The sequence below is a fragment of the Saccostrea cucullata genome, unplaced genomic scaffold (assembly GCF_032062105.1).
Source record: "Saccostrea cucullata isolate Sc308-1 unplaced genomic scaffold, CSIRO_AGI_Scuc_v1 ctg953, whole genome shotgun sequence".
Taxonomy (NCBI): Eukaryota; Metazoa; Mollusca; class Bivalvia; order Ostreida; family Ostreidae; genus Saccostrea; species Saccostrea cuccullata.
The window spans coordinates 5,349-19,259 of record NW_026940663.1 but is presented as its reverse complement, the minus strand read 5'-3'; the positions used below and the strand labels follow the sequence as shown (position 1 = coordinate 19,259).

Below are 13,911 nucleotides of genomic sequence, written 5' to 3'. Positions count from 1 at the left end.
TGTTTTTTTATGTTGAGTATTGTTAAAGTTACTAAGAAAACTAGAACATTTACTGTCCACACAATCACTACATTAAAAGTAGTTTTACCGTGTATTGGGTATATTTACTAGATAAGATTCATTTAGTAAATCTGGAATTCAGAAGTAACTTTCACTAGGTAACTAAGTATCAATACATACTAGTATCTTCTGACATTTTCTCGCAGTTTTTTTTTATGAGAGAAGACAAAAAATCTTTTTGAAATTCAAAGCAAAGATAGAGACATTTAAACCTGACATTACACCTTCAATGAAAGGGTCAAAATTAAAAAAATACAATTAACACTGCATGACTGATACAGTCTTGAATCTTGAATGTGTGAAAAAATTATAATAAATATTAGTAGAAACCCCCTTAAACGTCTTAAGCATGCTTGACGTGAAAGCAAATATTTTTTACGCACTAAAATTCAACATAAACAAACTACAAATATAGACACGGAAGCACTTTACATAATAAATTATAATGGATAAGATTCTTAAATCACAATTTTTTATTTCTTGTGTTTTGTTATTTCTTCTTCAAATCTCCAGGTTGCGTTTCGGTACGTACAATTAATATTCAGTAAGATGCTTGTTTTTTTTTATGTATTTTACTTTTCATATTCTCTTTAAGTGTTTTTCTATACTTCGTAATAAATATGTAAAGTCTATGGAATTCCTTTACTGTCATCAGTGCATTTATATAGAAAGAAATTAAGTACATACAGGGAGAGGATATTCAAAGTTTTTGCAATGAAATAGAGAATTTATTTCGAATATTGATTGGACAGGATTTTTAAATTTGTTTTAAGAGTAGGAAGCACGAGACTCTTTAACGTAAGACGTCATTGGGAATCAAGATTAGACATTGTAAACATGAATTTCAATATAACATTTTTGGAGAAAATTTTGTAGTTTTAGGCTTTTCATAATGATTAATATTTTAACTGTTAAAGAATAAGCCGCGTAGCTAAGTGTATAATCAAGGAAGTATTTTTAACACTTTTCGTAAACATGGTAAAGGAAGAAAAAAATGTTTTATCTATTTCTCATATCCTTTCACACGTTATCATCTTTTTAATACCATTTTACACTTTGACAAACCTTCATTCAGTAAACGAAGTATAGTATTCCATAGTTAAAAATAAATTAAAAAATTTCTGGCACTTTTTCTTTCCATTATGTTATTGTTGCTGCTGCTAATAAATGACGTTGCACTTTTACAATGTTCAACGTTTATGACCCCCTGTCCATATCATGTCGTTTTGAGTACCCTATATATAGTTTTCCACTTTACAAACAAAGAATATATACATGTATGCTGAATGTAAATATTTTTAATGACATTGATTGAACGAGTAAAAAGTATCAACCTGACTGTGTTGTTCGTACAATAATGAAATGATTGATCTTACAAAGCAATATCTAAAAGGTGTCTTGGAGAAAGTACATATAAGTGGCATTATGTGTAATTAAGAAAACATGTGTGAATTTATTTTAAGGACATTGGAATAATATTAATTCTCCTTATTAAGTCGTCGGGCAATCAGGTGATACTGTATCCTATGGAAAGGAGGGAGGGGCGATACGATTGATATGTCCTTTATCACCACCAGACGAAAATGGACGAACGGGCTGGAGAGGACCACCGTCAATGACTGCCTACTTTTTTAATGAGCAGAAAAACCCTAAATTATCTAGAGGGGAACGCCTAACAGTGGTGAGAAATACAGATACAGAGGGATACGACCTTCAGCTAGCTGGACTCACCAGAGAGGATGACGTCGGGCAATACTCTTGTGATGTGAACTCGATTCCAGCGAAACAACACATGATAAATCTGAAATTATATTGTACGAGGGCCGTTCAAAAATTACGCGGACTTGTTGCACAGAAGAAATATTTGACGACATAATCGGCTTAAATTTCACAAATAATATAAAAGAATCATTACTTATATGGTCTTCAAAATTTCATATCAAAATGTTGTAAATTGGTATTAATTTTGAGTGATTTTTCAGGACATACCAGTAAGTCACGGCGCAGCAAAATCTTCGACGTCACAAGCATTATAAAAAATATGTGATTGAGCTTTCATTTTCTCAACATTTTCCCTTGAGTATATATAGTTTGAGTTACCTTATCTACTCAACATCAAAACACCATTTCTTGTCAAGCTTAAAATCTATTAAACAAGTATAGAATATTCTTTTTTTTTTTGTTTTAAAACCAAAAACTACTTATGAGATATAGTGTGATATTGGTGACTCTCAATCACGTTCTTTACAGTCCGGATAAAGTTAACTTTTCGTCGATCTATAATCTTCTTCCCGTCCTCCCGTGTAGCCTTTATACAGAGGTCTAACTGTCTAAAATTTCAATTTGCTATTTGTGGGGCGAATATAACGGGTATAGCCTACTTTACTACATGTTTTATTATGCATATTTTGGATCTATGTTGCCGATATCTCGAGTATTACACATATTTTAACAAAAGTGTCGTGCGCCGTCAATTCAGGAGACGTCATTTTCACAGTCGTTTTCACGGGAATCGCATCAGAGAAAAATGACTATATTTCTGTTAGTACTTCAAATATTACAACCGAAATCTAAATACATAATAATAGAACAATTTAAAGGTACATTTGATAAAATTGTTGAAAAATGTCGCGAATTTTAGAAAATCAATGAGTAAAATTTTTGAATCCGCATGCCTTTGCTTAATTTTTTTTTTTTTTTTTTTTTTTGTCGTGCGCCGTACCTCTCCATCAACGATACGAACAAACCGATAATTTTAGTAGATTTCTTTTTAAAATACAGAAATTTTGCCCAAAATTTATTGGAATCTTTAAGATACATATTTCTGTGAAATTTTATAACTATATGACGTCTGTACGGGTAGATAATAGCACAGTCCGCGTAATTTTTGAACGGCCCTCGTAAATATCTATTTTATCTGAAAGTAATTTCATTTTGTTTTTTAAGTATAGAAAAATGGCGATGTCTTTAATTTTTTCTTTTTAGTATTTAAAAACAGTTATTACTCAGCTATATTTTTAAAGTGCGTCCATCCAGCATAGACATTGATTCCTACAATGTAAATGGTACCTTAACAGTCAATGGTACAGAAGGTTCATCTTTGAATCTGTCATGTCAGTCACCGGGTGGTGATCCTCCAGCCAATGTGTCTTGGTATAAAGGATCTGCATTATTATCTACTGGTATTAATAAGACATTTTACAGCTTTATTCCTACAAGAGACAATGATCTACAAAACTACACATGCACTGCATACAATCCGGCTTTATCCCAACCAATGAGAAGAAATGTTCAAATATTCCTTAACTGTAAGTACCAGATATTGTATAATATATATATTATAATTTTCTTCAAAATGCATTTGTTGCATCAAATTGGAACCGTATAGAATAGGCCCATGAGTCGAGGTGAACAGTTAGTCCACAACGGTATCTGCGGCCCGGTAGCTAAGCACTTCGGTACTAGCTTGAAAATACTGATATATTTTTCATTGCTGTGGTATAATAAAAGGTATAAATGTAGATTCAATTAAGGATTATTTCTCTCATCCATAGTTCTGACCCTTTCACGTGTAAGTAAGTGACCCTAGCTTTTGGCAAATCCTTTTACAGATCTTCATTATTTTTATTCAAATATTCCGGATTTCCAAGGTTTCAGCATGAGCATCCTGAAGAGACACGATTTTTCCAAATTGTAAAGTATATTAAGATAAAAATCAGTCATTAATTAAGATTAAATATTTTATCTGTTTTTTTTTTTAAAGTAATACATGTTCCTCGTTTGCATCGGATTATGTTAAAATTTGAATGCAGTTTGGTGATCAAGTCTTTGAACAATCTCTTGGAATTTCTATGTGCGCAAATTGTGCCCCTCTTTTTAAGACCAATTTTTGTATTCATTTGAAGTAGCATTTGATCAGATTTTTTCCCCATAAAATAAGATGTTTATTTTTTGCCTTCCATTCATCATTTAGATATATTTTGAAGACGTAAACTCAATTAAACTTATTTGATATATCCTAGGCAACTTGAAAAAAAAAGACAAACGAAAAGTCAGAGACATCTGTTTCATATAAGAACATTTTACTGAACACAAAACTTTAGGAATAACACTCTGCCTTTTCTTCTACAATCTATTGTCTCAGTGAGACCGAGAATTCCGGAGATTTCTAAGATTCCATTGACAAGGGAGGGCAATCAGATAATGGTCAAGTGTTCATCCTCCGGGGGTCGTCCTTCTGCATATCTCTGGTGGATATTCCGTGGAACATACTTTAAATCAACATACATTGACTCTACCATCAACTCTTCTTCTCAGACGTATACTGTGAATTCAATGTTAAATATTACAGTCAACAAAGAGGACAACGAAAAGAACATAATATGTATGGCAAATAACTCTGTTGTGCCTACTGGTCTTCAGTCATCTCAGAGACTAACGGTGTTATGTAAGCTGTCTTTTTTAATCAATTAAATTTATCAAAAGAGACATATTACAACTATTTTATCAAATTGATATGTCTGTCTAAATTTTTAAAGCTTTATATCGTTCATCTCAGATATGCCTAGAATTCGGGTTTTTAGACTTCATGGCGCACCAGCAGTCAACGAATCTGCACCCTTTTCAGTGTTTTGCTCAGTCGATAGCCCTAGTTTCACAAATATGTCTTTTCGGAATCAGAAAACCAATGAGATTGTCAACATGAGTTCCTTGACGAACATCCTGAGGTTCACAGAAAAATCAGCTAGATGTTTTCATACAGCGCCGTACATTTGTACAGCCGAAAATTCTATAGGCTTTACTTCATCGAATCCGATAAATATATCTGTTAACTGTATGTTTACTGACTAAGACATAATTATGTATTTAACATATTTTGGATTTCAAAAAAAAAAAATCGTTTTTAGAAATGAGAGATATTTGAGCTGAAGAACTGCTTGACAGTGCACATGCTCCATATTTATAACAAATTTGAATTTCAAGATATTCACGATGCAATATTTTAAATGATATTTCTAATAGCATATTAATCTACTGAATCATTAGTTAATGTTTTGTTGAAATATTTTTGTACTAAAGTTCATCTGTTTGTTGTGAATAAATAAAGTTTAATTAAAGGTGGGCCAAGATCCCTGGATGGCTTATACTTTCTACGAGTTGCTCTTCCTACAAGTAACAAGCTAGAAATATCGGCGAGTTTTCAATCATACCCTACTCCATCTTTTCAATGGAGCTTCCGACAAACAAGTACCTCGCCGGAAGTTCCTTTGTCCAGAGATTTTGAAACGACCAGGACCAGTTTAAATATTTCTTCATTTACTTTGCATTTGAAAAAGACAAACGTAGAAGAAGAAGAATTTGGTTATTATACTGTGAGGGTAGCCAATGATTATGGATCGTTTATGACAACTTTCTATATAACTCCTGAAGGTAAACTATCTTTACAATTCATTCAATCTTAATCTCTTTAGAAGAATTTTTTTGATTTTTGTCCCATTCTGAATAATGTTATGTCTACCATTTGTGTGTGTTTTTTATTATTCTATATTATAAAACTTCATTAAAAATTACGGAAGCCCGTTGAGGCCAGTTCAGAGAGGAATATTTTTATTGCGTTTAAACGCGATATAACGCAATAATATTGCGATATAACGCAATAATTATTGCGTTTAATTGCAATAATTTTTGCGTTTAATCGAAATATTTTTTGCGTTTAATCGCAATACTTTAAATGCAATACTCTCTGCATTTTATCGCAATAATCCTTTCTTTTAAGGATTTATTTTGAATTTAAACACAATATTTCAGTGCTGTAGTTTGAATTCAAACATCGTCTAGCCGAAAATTATCATGAATACTACGGTTTGATTCTTTATAGAAGATGGTTCTGTGTCTTGTTGCTAAATGTTGCAGTTTGTGAGATTTTCAGTTTAACAATGGCATCCTTAGTAAACAACCAAAGTTTCTTTAACCTTAGAATCCAACACTTTTAACGCATTAATAAATTCCGTCGGTATCAAATTTAGAATGTTTCATTGGTATTAATAGCCATATCAATTTGGTAGTACACGACGAACAATCTGTTTTCATTTGATTTATTTTTGATTTCATGTGATTCCATCTCCTAAATTCTCTTGATCTCGTCTTAACTGTATGTGATCAAAGGAAAGGTTGTGAATATACATATACATAATATGCACATGTACATATACATAAGTCTAAACATTTCATCAGTCGTTTCCTAAAGCCCTTTATAAAGGTACATGGTGTAAACTATGTGACCGCAACAAGGAGTGATAGTTTTTCCATCATTATTTCTTCTCTAGTTTTTTATTTCGAAATTCCTTTAAAATTGTTTGCATAGTTTTGCATGCTAAAGCTTTGTTTCTTTCTAAGGTTGTTTTTGCTTTTACAGACCGACACTTCTTCCTCCTCTCTAAATCCATACCCCGATTTAACCATTCAGAAAATGCTTGTTCAGAAGAATCTGATTCTATAAAGCTTAACAATACATAATTCTCCTCATAGATTAATGTACAAAAGAAACAAATATCAGCGTGGATCCATTGCACTCTTCAAAGATCAATAGAAATACTTGCTGTTAAATACAAAGATTATTGCGTTTAAATGCAAAAAAAATTATTGCTTTTAAACGCAATATTATTGCGTCTTATCGCAATATTAATTGCGTTTAATCACAATAATAATTGCGTTTAATCGCAATATAATTGCCTTTTATCGCAAAAGATTGCGATTAAAGGCAATCTTTTGCAATTGAATGCAAAGTGTTTTGCGTTTAAACTCAATGATTATTGCGCTTTAACGCAAAGTTTTGCGTTTAAACGCAATAATTATTGCGATTTAACGCAAAGTTTTGTTTTGCAATTAAACGCAATTTCTTTCCCTGGACTGGCCTCATCGGGCTTCCGTAGAAAATAGATAATTGTTTAAAATATTTAGAGTAAATCTATTCATTATTACAATTCAACTCTTCAAAAATTCACGCTAAATTTCTTTTTTTAAGTTGTTTAATCAAACATGCCAATTATTCATATCTAGGACCCTTATTGACTTAAGCTAAATCTACACATACATTTTCTATCCTTTGTCTAATTACTTGTTATATGAGTGCTCGAAATCGATGTAGATGCAAATACTTTTTATGCATGTACACTAAGCACAAAAGATTGTATACTGTTTAACGTCCCTCTCCAGAATATTTCACTGATATGGAGACGTCACCATTGCCGGTGAAGGGCTGCAAATTTAGGCCTATGCTCGGCACTCAGGGCCTTTGATATCGTACACCTATATATATATATATATATATATATATATATATCATTTCATATATATTTGCATTGTTTGTCTGAGTTATTTATTTCCGCATTTAATTTTAAATTTTTATTGTTGCGGGAAATTATTTTTACAATTGACTACTCATAACTAAATGTTTACATGCAAGATTTATATAAAGATAAAAGAAAATAATCAATTCTCATATTTAGTGAGTTAAATAAAGCAAAATATTTACATTATACTATATCGCGTCATGCTGTATCAAATATATGTATCGGACATATATTAGCTTTGAATTCAGAGAGTATTGATGCAGAATGGGCCGTCCGAAGGAGGTTAGATTTACGAAAATACGTAATTTAAAATAAAATCATTAAAGTGAGATTGTCAATAAGTATATAAGTTGTTATAAATGTAAATTTCCCTAAGAACTATATTTACTTTTCATTTCAATACCGGGTATTTTACAGAAGACCCCGAATCTCAGCAGAGCTCATGCAAATCTTCAACAGGTTGTACACTATTTTTGCAAAATACAAATTTAAAGCTAAAGGTTTCATCATTACACCAATTGTTAATTTTTCAACAACATAGAATTAAACAATGAACATGGATATAAAATAGGTAATTTATTAATTATTTTTAGAGTTATCCGCCCTTTTTCCTGCATTGACAACAATCTCTACTGTTTTCTTCGTCGTCTGTGTCGGACTTGTAATTTTTATCATCCTGAAGAGGAAATATGATAGAAAAGGCAAGAATACTATTGTTCAGATTCTGAAACATTTATTCTTTCTGTTATTTTCAGATATATGCTGTTTCAGAAGATCCATGTGAGTTATTTTTTTTTTAAACTGATGCAATTTTGTTTATAATTTAAATATGACCTCAAATTTCACAACATATTTATGCCACTAGAAAAGAAGATTACGTCAAGCAAGATATCACAAAGATAGAAGATCATCAATACCAGGACATCGATGCAGTTAAAAAAAAAGGTAAATTTCATTTCAATTAATATAGAATTCAATCTACAAATGGATTTAAGAAATAAACATTTTTTATGAAAATATCAAATTTGATGAAAGTTTAGCAACTCCAGTAATGTGTATCCCGTCAATAATGGCAAAAAATATCCATAAAGAATTCAAAAGTCGTTTAGATAATTTTTAAATATTCACAACAAATATATACAATAGTCTTCAAAGTTTCTTTGTGCTGATGATTGAACAACAATAGCACTCGAAGATGACTCTAGGTTTTCCGGGGGTTATCGGTTGTCCGTCGTCCGTCTTTATTTCTGTTTGTCATAAACACTTTCATTTTCTCGCGATTTCTTAAAACAAATTTCATTGAAAATTTATATCTCGAATTTCAATGGCTTAAGGAAGATCACTTTTGATTTTGAGTTCATTAGGTCTATATAAACTTTAAGTACAGTACAAGTTATTTCTGTTTCAGTTATACATAAACTTGTAAAAGCTTTACCGCACTATTTGACTCATATTCTATCTCTACAAATCTTTATATAGACAGATCGTAGTGAAATTCATTTGGACATACTATTTGGCTGACAGCTTTGCTTTTTTATATCCATATGGTAGTGCAAACACACATCTAATTCATTTTCTTTTACAGATGAATATCTCAGAAGGTTGAACAATTTTCCGAAGAGCACAGAAGACCACAAAGCATGATTTATTTACAAGGAAATGCAACTCGGGGACAAAAACAAATACAATGATTATATAGTGTACATATAGAGCTTTGTCCGACCGTAAGAAATCTAATTAAAAATTTTAATTTTGAATCTTTTCATACATTGACGCAATCTTGTCCTTATTTGTTTATTTTTTTTTCAAAGAAATCAGGGATATTTCTCTGTGTAGTAAAGAAATTATTTATCTTAGTGCTGAAAACTTGACTGACATTAATAAACATGATTTCAAAATACCATGTTGACAGATTTATAGACTTATCCATAAGAAGTATTCTACGAAAAAAGTTATCTGAATTCTTTAGATAAAACTTAGAACGCGAACTGACCTGGGGGCCATAAAACTTAGCCATAAACTTTTACCGAAGGAATATATAGTGGAAAAGTGAGACTTAGATCAAAAGCGAGCTCGTCTACGTTTTATGGCCCCCGGGCCAGGTGCCATAAAAGTTAGATGAGCTCACTTTTTATCTCAGTCTCACTTTTCTACTATTAATTCACTTGGTTAAAGTGAGACTGAGATCAAAAAATAGCTTGTCTATGTTTTACTGGCCTAGGAGCCATGTCTCTCCCGAACTGTACTTAAGACCATGTTTAACATCAGAAGAAGCGAATGTATTTGTCAAATTTTACATCTTCTCAACTCATCTGGACCATTTCTCGAGAATGCTGCAAAGAACGACCTTGAATTATCACATAAAATGCTTAAGAAATCAAACATTCCAACTAATTCTTTTAAAGGTACAACCATAGACTATTCTTATTCTCCAATACTGCTGACGTTGTTCTGGAATTTTCCATCTTATCAGAACGTACTTTCTAACATAAAAATTTTGTAATGTATGAAATAAAACAATCGTCTTGACGATCTCGCGAACATTGAGCTGAGGAGATGGGTTAAGAAATATCAGTTAATTGAAGCAAAGACAAATATTCTTCAAACAAAATTTAATATTAAAGTTCAATCACATCATGTCCATCAAATCATACCTATCTTAATGTTTGCTTGATAACGGAGATTACTGTACACATGTACATAATCTTGGGATGATTAACGTTTTTTGCTTGTTTTACCCATTATTTCGGGGAAGTAAAATTTATTCAATGTAAGTTTAACCTAAATTAAAATGTATTACAATGTATGCTAAAAATGAAAAAAAATGTTAAGGAAAATGTTTAAAAATGAAAAGAAGACTTGCCTTCCAACACAATAAACATGCATGTTCTAAGGGTGCAATCACTTATGCTTATTATGCTTATTAGACGTGTTCTTAGAGGGAGTTTTGTTCCAGAAGCTAATTTTTCTAACTTCAATACTTTTAGTATTTTTCTGATTGTTGTTGCTATTCCTTTCCATTCAACTCAAATACACGTATTTATCAAATCAGTTACATGGACAAACCTAATAAAAGGAAGCTGACAGCAATATTCGTCTTTGAACTTGTTTAAGAATCAGGTCATACATTATTACCGGCGTTTATTGAGAAATAGATGGAGAGAATTTGGTGATATAGCATAGCAAGTAACAAACAGCCACTTTAAAAAGTAAAGAGAATTACATCTGATATGATCTAGATGAATTTTACAGTCATTAATTTCAATTTACCAAGTGTAAAGATCAAGTGGTTGTTTGTTTGGTAATCCATCTCTCACATGTTTTAATATTTGTCAGAAATTTGGTCGTATTTGAAATGTGAAAAGAGTGAACTTACATCAGGATCATATTACTTTTTATATTAGATTTTATACACAAATGTGAACACATTTATTAATTTTAAATACTATTTGCAAAAATGTTAACACATTTATTATTTTAAATAGTATATGCCTTTCCTAAAAAGCTCTGTCAGAGGCCTTGCTCATTCTATTGTGTATCAGTAATGGTGTCCAAAATGAAAAAAAAATCTTATTAAAATATTACTGCATTTATCAGGTATAGTAAAGGTAGTCAATGAAGTGAATATCTTAATAAAAAGAGATGTTTTTGTTGTTGATACTTATACGTTCATAAAAGTTCATAACGGGTGTTTCGGAAAACATGTCCCAACTTAGAGATTTAAAAAATAGTTATAAAGTCTAGATCTATGCGATAGCAGATTTTTCAACCATGTAAAGAACTTATCCATTTAAAAAAACAAAATCAAAATCTTTTTAATTTTTAAACCATGAACATCAGAAACAATTTTCAATTTTTTGTCATTTTACATGCCATTAGATTGGTTGTCGCGATCTTGTAAAAAAGTGGCTGAAAATTGAAAATTCTTATTCTTAGAAAGATCGTTCTTAATTACATGTATATACTACATTTGAAAAAAAAATCGTTTACAGGAAATTCTCTAATCGCTATTTAAAAGAATCTATATAGCTATCGCTTTTATAGTCCATTTGAAAAAAGAAGACATTTCTACCGGATCATACTATGAAAAACAAGTTTTTTTTGTAAAAAGAAAATTGATTGTCATTCTACCAAAAAAAAAAGTTATGAAAAATTAAACAAGTAAAAAAATTTACTATAACAAATTATATGAGATAAAAATTAAATGTACAAAGAAAATGAAGTTTTCACAATACATTAATAAATTAAGATTCAAATAATCAAATTAAGAATTTGAATGTTTTAAGTATTGAATCAAATTGAAATAAATCTCGGAATATGTCTGATATTTTCATAAGAATCCCTTTATATTTTAAGATTCTTGATGCTACAGTAGCTCTTATTTGTTAAAAAGATTTAAAGAATTTTAATACTTGAAAGAGGTACATTGATCAAGATGACTTTAAAATTTCCAAAAGATTTCATTCCTAGTTACATGTGCCAACTTTTTATCACGTGATATGGGTCAATTACTTTGAAGAATCGTGCTTCATTCTAATTTCAAGGAACTCAGAAGACGAATATATATTTAAGGAATTTCCAAATTTCTTTTTATCATTTTAAAGGATAGTTCGTTTTTTTTCTAAAACTTCTGTAAAGAAATATTAATGTTTTTTTTACAGTTTCAAAATTTTTTTAGTGGTCAATGCAAATTTCTAAAGCATTAAATTATTGAAGAATAAGCATTGGTGCTTTTTTAAGCGGTTAGCTTCGCTAACCGCTTTATGGCATGTATCTAATTTCAAACGGAAACTTCAACGAAGCCTCTAGGCCTATGATTTGTTTTCTAACACATATAACATATGTTAAATAAAATCAAGACTATCAAAACAACATAATCTTTCGGTTTTTAATTTTTTTTTCCTGATTTTGTTTGTCAATTAAATAAATTTATAATTGTTGTATTAAAAAAGTTTTATGTATAGGAGCATTTGCATTGCAGTGTCCAACGTTTTTAAGGAGGTAAGCATTTTAAAGGATAATTCAATCATGTTTTTTTTTTCTAAAACTTCTGTAAAGAAATATTAATATTTTTTTTACAGTTTCAAATTTTTTTAGTGGTCAATGCAAATTTCTAAAGCATTAAATTATTGAAGAATAAGCACTGGTGTTTTTTTTTTGTCATATGTGTCTAAAATTATATTCCCTCCAAACATTCATTCGTAGTGGGAGCCCTTTCTCGTTGTTTTGTTGATCTTCATAATAAATGAGGGTAAGAGGATATTTTCAATTTAGTAAATTAAAAAGACCAGAAATAAAGACCTGGGAAACGCAAAAATAAAACAATTGAAATCCTTAAATTGTCATACCTTTATTGTATTCTTTATGAACCATGTTTTACTTTTGTACTTTTGTTCATTATCTCTTTAAGGTACGCACTATTTCTTTGTTTAGAGAAGGATATGGAGATAACGAACAGTATTCAATCTCAAAGTCCATAAAACAATACAAAATAAGAGCAGAGCAAACACGGGCCCCCGAAATATCAGAGGTGGGATCAGGTTAGATAAGATATTAAGTATATTTAGCAAAGTAATATCAAACGAGAAATTAAATCCTACATGATGGGAAAATAAAAAAAATTAAAACAATTTATCATATCAATTGTTAGTCCATTATTTATACATTAAATTGACGACGGATTTTCCCCGTTATTTCCTGATTATAGGAGCACATGGCGGGTGTGACGGGTCAGCACGGTATGCTCACTCCTCCATGACATCTGGTCCCACTTCTGATGTTTCGGAGGCCCGTGTTTGCTCTGCTCCTATTTATATTGTGTTATGGACCTTCTTATTGAATACTGTTTGTTATCTCCATATCCTTTCAATCGAAACATACCATATAAAATATTCAATAAACATTCCGCTATATATTCTTTATATATCCTGATCATTTTATATCTTGCGGGATATTTGTTCCCTTTAAGAGCCTCTAAGATATCAGGACGCTTAAAGTCGCCATGTCACGTATATCACATAACGACCTTGTTATAAAATACAGATTATCATTAAGTCGACTTTTTAAAAAAAAATATCTGAGTTGGGAGTAGATATCATGAAGGGATAGTAATTCCAATTCAGAAAGTCTTTTCTCATCACTTCATTTTATCCAGTCAAATTCGTTTAGTACGAACGAGGTTATACAAAATGCAGAGATTTTACGGATAAAGCAATTTTCTTTTTGCAATGCACTGCAATTTTTGTTTACAATTCCTTGTAAAACAAATTATGGATATAACGAACTCGGCTGTAGCGAAATTATTTTAAGTCCCCTAGAAGTTTACTACAACATAATTGCCATCTTTATCAGCGAATTTTAAAGATTTTATTTTTTAAATATTGAACTGATTTTAATTGTGTAAGTATACATATTTAAACTAAATTCATTCTAAAACTTTTGAACTCCAATTTTTTTTAAATTTTAAACTTACTTAGTTTAATACCTTTAGCAATCATGC

At 30.6% G+C, this 13,911-nt stretch overlaps 1 protein-coding gene across 1 annotated transcript; it reads left to right on the top strand.

Annotated features, from left to right (window-relative positions):
- Positions 1–509: 509 nt before the first annotated feature.
- Positions 510–8,535, top strand: LOC134255951 (vascular cell adhesion protein 1-like). Its single transcript, XM_062738552.1, has 10 exons — positions 510–584; positions 1,557–1,874; positions 3,084–3,368; positions 4,205–4,507; positions 4,619–4,894; positions 5,179–5,490; positions 7,830–7,871; positions 8,006–8,113; positions 8,168–8,192; positions 8,278–8,535. Exons 2-10 carry the CDS (start codon positions 1,676–1,678, stop codon positions 8,375–8,377), a joined length of 1,650 nt encoding a protein of 549 aa, XP_062594536.1. The 5' UTR covers positions 510–584; positions 1,557–1,675; the 3' UTR covers positions 8,378–8,535.
- The last annotated feature ends 5,376 nt before the right edge of the window (positions 8,536–13,911 follow it).